The 13089-nt window shown below is 39.2% G+C and overlaps 1 protein-coding gene across 2 annotated transcripts; it reads left to right on the top strand.

Moving 5' to 3' along the window:
* The first annotated feature begins 2231 nt into the window (after positions 1-2231).
* On the top strand, positions 2232-11804 carry LOC311509475 (NACHT, LRR and PYD domains-containing protein 3-like). 2 transcript variants are annotated; one of them, XM_084574704.1, is made up of 13 exons: positions 2232-2335; positions 3481-3620; positions 3761-3880; positions 4152-4247; positions 4755-4833; positions 4996-5224; positions 5422-7207; positions 7418-7591; positions 8302-8475; positions 8786-8959; positions 9375-9548; positions 9756-9929; positions 10259-11804. In XM_084574704.1, the coding sequence occupies exons 2-13, from the start codon at positions 3529-3531 to the stop codon at positions 10266-10268; spliced, it is 3282 nt and encodes a 1093-aa protein (XP_084430830.1). In that variant the 5' UTR covers positions 2232-2335; positions 3481-3528; the 3' UTR covers positions 10269-11804. The 2 variants fall into 2 exon arrangements, with proteins under 2 accessions (XP_084430830.1, XP_084430831.1); XM_084574705.1 differs by lacking the exon at positions 2232-2335 and adding an exon at positions 2350-2455.
* Positions 11805-13089: the final 1285 nt, after the last annotated feature.

The raw sequence follows: 13089 nt of genomic DNA, 5'->3' as shown, positions 1-13089 counted from the left end.
TGTCATGAGGAACTTCCTAAAAGTGCGCCTCCTTTTGCATTTTATAGCCTGACATGGACTTCTTGCTAATTTGCAAGGCCTAATTCGAGGAACTTTCAAAAGACCCTCTGTTAACATCAGTGCCAACCTGAAATACTGAGTTTTCTCTGGTTTAAAGCTGATTTAAATGCAACATAATGTGAAATAGATCGCTTTGTATAGATCTGGATACTAATATTATATAGCACAAAAGAGTAAGCAAATAACAGATGGTTTTTCAGCAGCTGTTCCTATAATGTGAATCTAGTATGACGGTGTCAGCTACTTACAAGAATCAGTGGATTTCTTTGCCCTCATTTTCTCTTTATTCCTTCCACAGTTGTTTTCCACTGTTACCACAGGCACTCAAATGGAAAAAAAAGAAAAGCGCTTCCGTTTACAAGCAGCTTTTATCTGTCTCACTGTGCCCCATAGCATAAAACTCCCATTGGTTGATTGAACGGGGAGCCATTTACCATTCGAAATCAAACCAACCAATGCTGAGCTGGGCTGCTTGAGACAATCAGAAGGGATTTCCAGACGAGCGTCCCGCCATCCTTCTCTTTGTAGACGCCCTGAACAAATCGAGGAACATTTTGAGTCATTGAATTAGACCAGAACAAAACAACACTCACAGACCTGAGGAAAATGTATCTCCTGGCTTTCATTTAACTTGTTTACTTGTGGCTAAACGTTTTGTCTTTAAAACAAAATTCACGACTTTCTTTTAACTGAATAAATCTCAAGTTGACCACAACATAGAACTAATAAGGAGGAGTTTATTTGGTAAAATGTAAAAAAAAAAAAAAAAAAAAAAAAAAGAAGAAGCAAAAGAACAACCATTTATTCCAGTAGAAAAGTAATAGATGAATATTTGCTGGCGATTATTTTTATAACAAATAAATGTACATAATGTCTTTGAGAGATGCTATTTGCTGTATACATGTGCTGAAATGAGACAACCCATGTGGGACACTTGGAACAGCAGCGAGGTCCAGTATACAAAGTTTCAGTAATGTGCAATACAAAACGGCATGCTGTTTTAAAATGAGGAACTTCATGTACTGTACTATGCAACCGCAAACTGTGTACATCGCTTCATGCTGTGGCTTCTCCGACCACCCGTTTCCAAGCAGCATCATCTGGACTCTTAAGGGATTTATTTATTTATTTATTTATTTTTTGTGTTGATCTTTTTATTTTCTCTGTGAAAGATGAAAACCTAAGCGGCTAATGCGGTATTGCATGCATAATATACCATTCTAATTTATTAAAAAAAAAAAAAAAAGGAATTGAAGAAAAATAAATTGGAGGCGATTGTGTTGCAGGCAAAGCTACAAGTGACTTAAAACATTTCTTTTTCAAAATAAAAGAGTCGTTCTAAAATGGTCTGCGGTATTTCTTTGTTAACTCGATGTTGTTGCTGTACCTGTGCAAACCATACAAATGTAATGTGAACTAACTGTTGATAACTGGTCCACAGAGTCTACCAGGAGAATTCAGAGGTTCCCAGTGGTCAGTCTGTCCAGCAGCATCAAACACAGCTGGACTACATATTTATGATCTGTACATGTACAACAACTACTTCTGTACAACTTCTCCACAACGACATCTAATGTGTTAACAGTCCTTCTGATGTCTGGATGTCTGGCTCCTTGATTTCTGGGATCAGAAGAATCTATATGTCAATTGCACACCGCTGCTACACTGAACTGGTCAGATACTGAACATCATCAATCAATGCTTTTTTATGTTCATCACTGCAAGTGTTCATACTTCACAGAAGATCACGTACACTAATAACTTGAGAAACTGGTTGCCAAGGTTTAATTTAGGTCTAAGGTTAATTTAGTTATCACTTTGAACTACTGCTTTGAGTAAATTGTTTTCACATATTCTTTCAATTCTAACTTTGGTAGGAATTTGATTCTTTATTGAAGGTGATTTGTCACCCCCTTGTGGACAAATAATGAAGTGACGTAATTTGTTGTCGTCACAAAATTAAAGTATTTTTTGAAGCTTGCATCAACAGTGCCATCCTGCGCTCCCGTCATAAAATAATACTTATGACACTTGCATTTTAGCACTTATATTAATATTTTTATTATTATTATAATATAGCTCTTATTTTGTTAAAAATCCCTTCTGATAGTAACTTCTGTTTATGCAAATTTGCATGCTTGCATTTATGGGCGTTTCCTTGTTTACTTTTGGTTCACTTTCGCTTTTGTAAGAGGTGTGGCGCAGATAGTCTTCACGTTAACATCCATCTGCAGATAAGGAACGCAGTTTTTAATGCTTTACTTGTTGAAGTCAGGTGAGTTGATATTAGTTCGAGCAGAAATAACAAACCTCTTCCTCTCGATATTTTAACTGAGTCGGAGCTGAACCAACGAGGTCAACAACTATATTAAGGAGATGTAATTTTGCTTTACAGGTTTGAATTCTGCCTCAGTTGTTTGTTTTGGTTTCGAGGTTAAAGGGAGTTCTCTTGTATCTCGGATGGTTTTACACACTTATATATATTATATGTATTCTGATGTTTAGATATGAATTTATGTCATTATTGGATGTTATATATATGTTATATAAAACTCAGCACAGTAGTAGAAAGTATGTGGTTTAAACAGATTATTTTATCACCTTGCAGTGGTATGATCCACCTCTTTCGTTTATCCGTACCCCTACCTCTCCCACATGGCGCACACACACCTTAGGTTTGTCTGACCATCAGAGGTTGTAAGTTACCAAACAAATATCTTTTTATTCTATCACTCAGCACCAACACATTACAGTCATTAGCAACATCCCTAACTTTTACTGTTGTTGTTATTGTTAATTGAGTTTACTAGCTGACGTTTTTTTTCTCTCTTTGCCTAATAGTGCAGGTTGTCGATCAACCACTGTCCACATATTGGGGCTGTTGTGCTGTTGTTAAGCTTTTAGTAGACATTTTTGTTGATGTTAAAGTCAAGGTGTAAGACTAATACTGCCTGTAAGCCTTGATCCTCCAATGTTTTCCAAGTAGAGAACTGTTGGTTTAACTGTGTTTTCATTTGGGAGGCTGTAGTTTGTAGTACTATTGAACTGTATTGTTTTGTACAGACGCGTTTTTCTATTGACGTTTAAGTTAGTGGGCCATAATAATCATCCAGTTAAATGACCACTTTTCTGACGATGTTTCAACATCAGCTGAACATTAGAAAGTCTTGAAGATGGTTTCTCTGCAGGACTAGGGAAAATGCACAAAACTCAATCATTTTGATGCTTTGACAGGATCTTCTTTTGAAAACAAAGAAGTCAAATCCATTCTCTACCTTATACTGTTGTCAAATGTCATTCAGCGGAATCAGATAAGAAACCGCTGAGAATAAGAGCCCGTATGTGAAGGAACAACTGATATTTTACAGTTGAAATGATGTAAAGATGATTTCAGATGATTGATTTGTGTTTCCTCTGCAGATTACCATAGAAAGTGTGTGAGTAGATGTGAAACGTGATTTCATCAGCATGGATCAGAGTGAGGGCAGAGAGGAGGGAGTCCCTCCCTCTAAAACCATTCGTCTGAGTGGGGACCATGAGAACCAGACTAGAGCTCAGAGGTGAGATGACCATCTCGAACTGTCCATGACTGTTCTCCATGTCACAACGCAGTAATAAAATCATTGGATCATCAGTATTCAATCTTATGAATAATGTTGATCTAACTCTAATCTGTGTGTGCGTGTGTGTTGTGTGGAAGAACAAAGCAGGCGCACAGAGCAGACTCTGCTGAACCAGAACCCAGCTGTGTATCTATGAGTGATCGGTCAAAGGAGGGCATCATTACTTTTATGAACCAACAACCATCTGCTGTAAAGGAGTAAGATACGAGTGAATATAAAACAAATTCATATTCATCTTAATGGTCAGGTGTACTGTGATGTTTATGTAGAACTACAGAGCGACATATATCATGTTGCCACTGTCTGGTAACATAGGCAGGATCATTAGACTGTGTCGTCACTGTGTGACGTCAGACACTGATTTCATTGTGAAAAGCTTCAAACTGTGTTTGAATTTGGTAGTAAAATTTGTTTAGTGTTTCCGCTGAAAGACTATAATCTGTGAATTTCTCCCTGTTGGTTTATCAGGATCCAACGTGAACCCAGCTGTGTGTCTCTGAAGAGTGATCAGTCAAAGGAGGGCCTCATTACTTTTAAAAGAGAACAGATCCCTGTTATAAAGAAGTAAGAATAACTAATATTCACTTTTGTAACTGACAACGCAACTGCTCCTCCTCTCTCACATTTAAGAAGAACTAGTCCGACTGTTGTCATGTCATAATAGTTGTTTGGAACCAAACAGAAACTATTTTATGCCTGAAAGACTAAAAATTCATTTGTTTAAAGAGATTGGTTATATACAAAAGGTCTGAAAGATGAGTTTAAGTGGCAGAAGTAATATTTAAACAACATCACAAACATGAGTTATTTTTTTCACTTTTCTTTATTTCTTTTTAAACATCTGGCTATATGTATGTGTATTCCAACAATGGTTTGGCATTTTGGGGAAGGGTTTATGTTATGTTTGTTCAGATTGTGTCTGTTCATGCAGTTTTGTATTGTTTGTACTGTTTGGAAAATTTGGAAAATAATAAAAAGACTTTGATGAAAAAACGTGTGCTGAAGCACCACATATCCAGTTTCAGTTGGTGCAAACATGATGTGAACTAACTGTTGATGATCGGTCCACAGAGTCTACCAGGAGAGTTCAGAGGTTCCCAGTGGCCAGTCTGTCCAGCATGATCAAACAAAGCTGGAGTCCATATTTATGGTCTGTACAACCACTACTTGACATCTAGTGTGTTGACAGTCGTCTCCATGCTGCTCTTTGTAGACCAGTGGATTGTCAGTCTGTCCAACATCTGATGTCTGGTTCCATGATTTCACTGGGATTATTTCATTGATATAGCATTGATATAGTTTTCTGTTCCAGCTGCTGGAGGACAACATCGTCACTTTTGTGAAGAAGGAGCTGAAGAAGATCCACAGGGTTCTGAGTCCAGATTACCCAGAATGCTTAGCGGGTCAGAGGGAGGATGAGGAGGTGTTGGATGGTGAGGATGAAGAGCAGAGGAGGATCAACAGAGAAGCATTTCTGAAGATCACACTGAACTTCCTGAAGAGAATGAAGCAGGAGGAGCTGGCTGACTGTCTCCAGAGCAGTAAGAGGATTTATCTGAACATTTAACCTGTTGGATAAATGAGACATTTACTAATGTACCAAAATGAGATTCACTGAAATACTTGAAAGTCTGAAAGACTGGAATATTTACTAATGTCTCAAGAGATCATCATTTATTCAAACGATGACTATTGCTGACTATTTATTATTATACTTATTTGTTATGTTTTCATTTAGACCTTGTTGCTCCAGCTTCTCAGCGTAAACTCAAATCTACTCTGAAGAAGAAGTTCCAGTGTGTGTTTGAGGGGATTGTTAAAGCAGGAAAACCAACTCTACTGAATCAGACCTACACAGAGCTCTACATCAAAGAGGGAGGAACTGCAGAGGTCAATGATGAACATGAGGTCATACAGATTGAAACAGCATCCAGGAAACCAGACAGACCAGAAACAACCATCAGACCAGAAGACATCTTTAAAGGCTCACCTGGAAGAGATGAACCAATCAGAACAGTGATGACTATGGGAGTGGCTGGCATTGGGAAAACAGTCTTAACACAGAAGTTCACTCTGGACTGGGCTGAAGACAAAGCCAACCAGGACATCCAGTTTATGTTTCCATTCTCTTTCAGAGAGCTGAATGTGTTGAAAGAGAGAAAGTTCAGCTTGGTGGAACTCGTTCATCACTTCTTTACTGAAACCAAAGAAGCAGGAATCTGCAAGTTTGAAGAGTTCCAGGTTGTGTTCATCTTTGACGGTCTGGATGAGTGTCGACTTCCTCTGGACTTCCACAACACTGAGATCCTGACTGATGTTACAGAGTCCACCTCAGTGGATGTGCTGCTGACAAACCTCATCAATGGGAAGCTCCTTCCCTCTGCTCGCCTCTGGATAACCACACGACCTGCAGCAGCCAATCAAATCCCTGCTAAGTGTGTCAGCATGGTGACAGAGGTCAGAGGGTTCACTGACCCCCAGAAGGAGGAATATCTCAGGAAGAGATTCAGAGATGAGGAGCAAGCCAGCAGGATCATCTCCCACATCAAGACATCACAAAGCGTCCACATCATGTGTCACATCCCAGTCTTCTGCTGGATCACTGCTACAGTTCTGGAGGATGTGTTGAAAACCAGAGAGGGAGGAGATCTGCCCAAGACCCTGACTGAGATGTACATCCACTTCCTGGTGGTTCAGACCAAAGTGAAGACGGTCAAGTATAATGGAGGATCTGAGACAGATCACCACTGGAGTCCAGAGACCAGGGAAATGATTGAGTCTCTGGGAAAACTGGCTTTTGATCAGCTGCAGAAAGGAAATCTGATCTTCTATGAATCAGACCTGACAGAGTGTGGCATCAATATCAGAGCAGCCTCACTGTACTCAGGAGTGTTGACACAGATCTTTAAAGAGGAGAGAGGACTGTACCAGGACAAGGTGTTCTGCTTTGTCCATCTGAGTGTTCAGGAGTTTCTGGCTGCAGTCTACTTGATCCACTGTTACACCAACAGGAAGACAGAGGTGCTGGAGAACTTCCTGGGACAAAACTACAATAACTCATCTCTAGATGTCTTTCTGAACAGAGTCATGGAGAAATCTCTGGAGAGTAGAAATGGTCACCTAGATCTGTTAGTCCGCTTCCTTCATGGCCTCGCTCTGCAGTCCAACCAGAGACTCTTGAGAGGTCTACTGGGTGAGACAGAGAGCAGTCCAGAAATGATCCAGAGAGCCATTAACAACCTGAAGGAGATGAACATGTACAACATTTCTCCTGAAAGAAGCATCAACATTGTCCACTGTCTGATGGAAATGAATGACCTCTCGGTACATCAGGACATCCAAGAGTTCCTGAAGCCAGACATCAGATCAGAGAAGAAAATCTCTGAGATATACTGCTCAGCTCTGGCCTACATGCAGCAGATGTCAGAGGAGGTTCTGGATGAGCTAGACCTGAAGATGTACAACACATCATGGGAGGGACGACTAAGACTGATTCCAGCTGTGTGGAACTGCAGAAAGGCTGTGTAAGTCCAGATGTGATTATTATCATACATCAGTGTTCCTCTTTTTTGTTTCAGCATTTCTGTATTTTATCTCAGATGTTCTCTACAGCTTTTTTGACGCTGTGAAAATGTCTATTTAAAGCTGTTTTATTTAACTCTTATATTTGGCTGGTTTGTTTCAGTCTTTCAAACACAGGAAGTAAATATAAAATGTTTTATTTTTCATAACAGTCTCTCTGGCTGTGGACTCTCGGAGAGTCACTGTGAAGTTGTGGCCTCAGCTCTGAAGTCCAGCCCCTCCCATCTGAGATATCTGGACATGAGCTTCAACAACCTGCAGGATTCAGGAGTGAAGCATCTGTCTGATGGACTGGAGAGTGCAAACTGTAGACTGGAGACTCTGAGGTCAGTTCATTGACTGTTACAGATTTTGTTTTTTAATTACTAGACTTGTGAATAATGGAGATATTTTTTTCAGATGGTGTTACCACCTGGCTCTAAGGTGGCAACAAGGAGGGAGGCGACACACAGATAAAGCACGAAAAGTAGTTTTATTTTAACATAACCGAATCAACTTATTTACAAATGAATGTGGTATGTAGGTAAGAAAGGAGTCAGTCAAGTCAGCAGTGTGTGGACAATATGGTGAGAGGTGTGTTGTATGGTGCGACAAACCAAACAAAAGAAGAAACAAATGGTGAGTCTGGAGCCTGCTGAGAGAGAGTGAGGCTATGCAGAAGGCTGTCTTTTATGCCCTCTGGAAAGGCCAGCCCACATGGGCAGGTATAATCACGACCCTCCCACTCTACCCCTTAACCACTCCCTGTACCTGCAACAAAAAGCAGAGGTGAACAGATAGGTAGAGGGGAGGGGTCGTCACAGATGGCATGTTCCTTAATATCAGAACGTCTTTGATGGTCGGTCCGATCCGATCCGATCAAGCGTTCACAATAACATTATAAGTAGGAAGGAATTTTTTTTTATTTTTTTTTTTAAACTATTCCCTTATAGAAAATGTTGTTGGTTGGGACATTGTTATGTTGAGTTTCACATTTCAAACTTGACCACTTCTGATTAGATGATGAATTCTATTAACTACATCTTTTATTCTTCAGGTTGTACCGCTGCAGTTTGTCAGCGATCAGCTGTGATTCTCTGGTCTCAGTTCTGAAGTCCAACCCCTCCCATCTCAGACATCTGGACCTGAGCAACAACCAGCTGAAGGATTCAGGAGTGAAGCATCTGTGGGATTTTTTGGAGAGTCCACTCTGTAAACTGGAGACACTGAAGTCAGTTCATTGACTCATACAAAATTTCTAACCTTAAAGCTGCAAATTTCCCTTCCTTACTTTAAATGCATCTTACTTATTTTTTATATATTTTTGTATTACCTTTATTCAACTAGCAACAGTCACTTTATGGGAGCAACAGCTTCAAAACAATTTCCTTGAAGTATTCTGATTCTGATTCTGATTCTGATCCCTCATGTCTTGTCCTAAATGTATTATTGTCGAACAAAGAACAAGTCAATGTTTTTCATTTCTGCACATCTGTATACAAAGTCAGTGTTTTTATCTACATGTTTTATTCTTCATTCAGATTGAGTTGGTGCAGTTTGTCAGAGATCAGCTGTGATTCTCTGGTCTCAGCTCTGAAGTCCAACCCCTCCCATCTCAGACATCTGGACCTGAGCAACAACCAGCTGAAGGATTCAGGAGTGAAGCATCTGTGGGATTTTTTGGAGAGTCCACTCTGTAGACTGGATACTCTGGGGTTAGACACTATGTTTTATTTGTATGCTGAGATTAATATGATGTGAAAGATGTGGTGACTGAAGACATGAGGCTGTTTCCAAGTCCATTAGATACACTAGTGAAAACGAATGCATCCTGATATCATAACAGTCTTGCACTAAATCTTCATAAAGGTTATCGTGATCAGTATTTGTTTAACACAACAAAGGGAGTTTTTTAATTTTTAATTGTGATGCTTAATTATTCAGTCAACACAGAATCTGTCAGCAACAGTTTTGGCAGTAATTGATAAGGGAGCAACGTCAAATACTCGTCAATTGCTTATATGTCCAGTAACTACTGGACATAAGCAGTCACTGGTTCTGTTTTACCGGTTGAAGCTGCATACTGTTTGCAAACATTCTAAACTTTTATTCTTTTTATTCTTTATTCAGGTTGTATCGCTGCAGTTTGTCAGAGATCAGCTGTGGTCGTCTGGAATCAGTTCTGAAGTACAACCCTTCCCATCTGAGACATCTGGACATGAGAGGAAATGAGCTGAAGGATTCAGGAGTGAAGCATCTGTGTGGTTTTCTGGAGAGTCCACACTGTAGACTGGAGACGCTGAGGTCAGTTCACTGACCGTCTTTAATTGTAGATCTGTTTAATGTTTAATTACCACCTTAAATTAATTTATGTTCCTACAGAATTTCAATGATAATAATAATAATAATAATTTTAGAGACATTCTCATTGATTGAGACATAGTGATGTCCACATTTAAAAACCAAACTCAGCTGACTGAATTTTAATTCCAAGTTCTGTTCTCTATTCAGGTTGAGTTGGTGCAGTTTGTCAGAGATCAGCTGTGATTATCTGGTCTCAGCTATGAAGTCCAAACCCTCCCATCTGACACATCTGGACCTGAGCGGAAACAATCTGCAGGATTCAGGAGTGAAGCAGCTTTGTGACTTTCAGGAGAGTCCACTTTGTAAACTGGAGACACTGAGGTCAGTAAAGCTTTCAGTTGTATTACAATAAACACAGAATCAAAGCAAACACCTGGTATTTCCTGTTTTCTTCAGTGAAGTTGTGAGTGGAGAATAGTCACAGGGTTCAGGATTGGACAGAAAGGAATTTGTTCTATTTACCATCATGTGTTTGAGTTGGTGTGAAAATGACTGGTGTTGTGTTCATATATACAGGAAATAACGCTGGATTACAGCTGACAGGCTTTCTAGATGTAAAGTGAGATTTCAGAAACGAATAAGATGTTAATCATCACACACACTCTTTCTTTAAATGGAACAGTTTTAAATCTATTTTTTCTCTGTTACAGATGGGAGTGATCATCTTTGTGAGACAAGCTATGTCCTGATGATCCAGAGAGGCTGAAGCAGCAGCAGCTTCGAGAGATGTTCATGTTACTGATAGGTGACACTTAGAACAAGCTTACCAGCGTCAACAGTAATGTTTGTAGATTGTGTACATATTTGTTCCTGTCTTGTCTATATAGTTATTTCTCTTCCTGTTACATCCATATATTTATTTCCTTTGAGTAGGAGCTTAGCTGGGCAGCAGTTTTGAATATGCATCGCATATTTTTGATCCCCAACACTGGTATTTTTATATTTTATATTATTTTACAAAAGCAAGGTTTCCATAGAATTTATGACACAGATATTTTGTAGAATACTACAACATATGTCACAGACATTTGAGTTATTTTTTATGGTGAGTCCAGCTGTTTCTAGAGTTTCTGGCTTTTCTTTACATTTCTGCACTTCATATATTTTGTTTCTTTTATGTCTTTCTTATTTCATTTCCTGCTATAACTGCTGTGCTTCTCAAATGCGGAACGCATTTGTAGAAGAGCAAAGACTTGAGACAGTATCTGACTCTTTTAAAATCAAGCTTTGTGAACACAGTGCGAATAGTGTAAATATGATTTGTTTATGTGCTGAGTGAGGAGTTTCATGTTGGTTCTCTTGTTGAGCTTTTAAATGGAAAAAACTGAACCTTTTTGTTCAGCCCTAAGTTTCCAAAATCTTTTCCAGTACCTTGCATTCCTGCAACATTGTACTATCTGATGTGTGAAAGCTTCAGTGTTTATTTTTTTAAATACTTTTTTTAAATCTATTTCCAGAACACTGCATAATCATTTTATTATCAATTAACCCTCTGACACATAGTCACTGCAGTGCACAGCTATTTAAAAGTAATTTCTCATAAATACAGTGGTTGAACTGCATATCGTCATGCATCACCAAGCATATTTCCAACACAATTAATGTAATTGCTTCACCTTTTCTTGTGACTATTTTGTTTGTAAGTCAGTGTTTATTTACTATATTTATTTTATATTTGTTTTAATGTATACACTTTTGTGCAGATTAACTGTAGTTTGAGTGAATAACAATTATTATTTTGTCATAGTAGTCTCCAAACTCAGAAAAGAATAGGGAAGCCTATAGAATAGACCAGGAAATTCCCTCTGACTCCAGTGATGATAACTATAGTGACAACAGTGATTATGAGGGGTCAAGATGATGAGGGCCAAGATGCACAGGTAAATCCGCGTGATGAGGAAGCTGTGGAAGATGTGAAACCACTTTGATGGAGACTTGCCTCCTTTTCTAGGAGACTGGAATGGACATGGTCCTTCTGAAGGTGTCCTGTGGTGTCTGGCATCAGAATGCTGTTAATGGATACCTTTGGGTCTAAACAACAGGCCTAAACAATAGGCCTATACAGCATTAAAATGTGTTTCAATAATTTTTAAAGTTTATGTTTATGTTGAGTGCTCAGGCGTATGTAGCCTGGATTGGACATGTCTCACAAATTCATTGGTTCAAACTGTCAAATAAAATATTCCATATTCTGCTGTTTTTGTCTGTGTATACGTTTATTTGCAATCATGATTTCCATTTTGATTTAAAATGGTCTTAAAATTAGACACGCTCTCTCTGTACTTGGATGGTACCTTCAAGGTGGCAGACCTCTGTCTCACCATAGCATTGCTCCCACATCAGTAACATTGCAAGTCTTCAAACTTCACATACGCTACTAACTTGAGAAACTGGTTCGGTAACCTTCACAGTCTCATTTGTTTATCACTTTGACCTACTACCCCTCAATTTCTTGACACTCATTACACTAAACACATAACCTGATTTCCCCACATTGGTTGTCTTATTTACAGCACACTTTCATTCCCACGTTGTAGCAATTTGACTCTTCAGTGATGGTGAAAGATAAATGCATCAACGCAATACTTGAATAATTTTTAAATGCCCCCCAACACAGTTACATCAAGACACTTTTATTGCATTATTTTAGCACTAATGTTAATATATGAATGTGGCAGGTTGGGTGCTGCTCCACCTCCACACTCAATTAGGCCTGATTTCCAGCGGGTCTGATTGTGCAGTGGTGCCTCCTGCTTAATTGGTCATGCTTTCACTGGTGCGCACAATGTTGTCTGGCGTTCACCTGGCGAGGGCTCTGTCTGGCATGCTCCTGTTGTGGGTACCAAACTGCGACCTGTAAGCATGCTGTTTGTGTACATCTTCGTGGGGATGTTGAGGAGACATCTGAAACTAAGTGGAAATAATCTGCAGGATTCAGAAGTGAAGCAGCTTTGTGACTTTCAAGAGAGTCCACACTGTAGACTGGAGACGCTGAGGTCAGTAGAGGGTTGGAGTCAGTCCATACAGCCTTCAGCAGTATTGTACTAAACACAGTTAGTATCAAAGCAAAGACCCTGTGTTTCAGATCAGTTTATTTCACATAACCATCATTACATTTAACCATGTAACCATGTGGTCTTAATCTGATTTGTTTATCTTTTATTCTGTCATTTGTTTGTTCCAGATATATTCAATAACAGCCTGCATGTTTATTTGAGCGGTGATATTTTAAAAACATAAGACAATAGCACTACATCCATTATTAAGTTGTTCTGAGGTGTATGACTCTCAGCAGTTTACTTCCAAAGTTACTTCCTTGTAAAGTCATGTGAAATCTTTAGAGGAAACGGGCTGCATGCTAAAAGGCTCTGCATTCTCTGATCTTCAAGTTCAGTGTGTTCACTCCACAATGTCACCATGAGAGCTGAAAGGATGCTGACTGCACTACACAGCTTCTCTACTGCTGCTCTGAACAGGACTG

Source organism: Chelon labrosus, assembly GCF_963514085.1.
Source record: "Chelon labrosus genome assembly, chromosome: 24".
NCBI lineage: Eukaryota > Metazoa > Chordata > Actinopteri > Mugiliformes > Mugilidae > Chelon > Chelon labrosus.
This window is presented reverse-complemented; position numbering and strand designations above follow the sequence as displayed.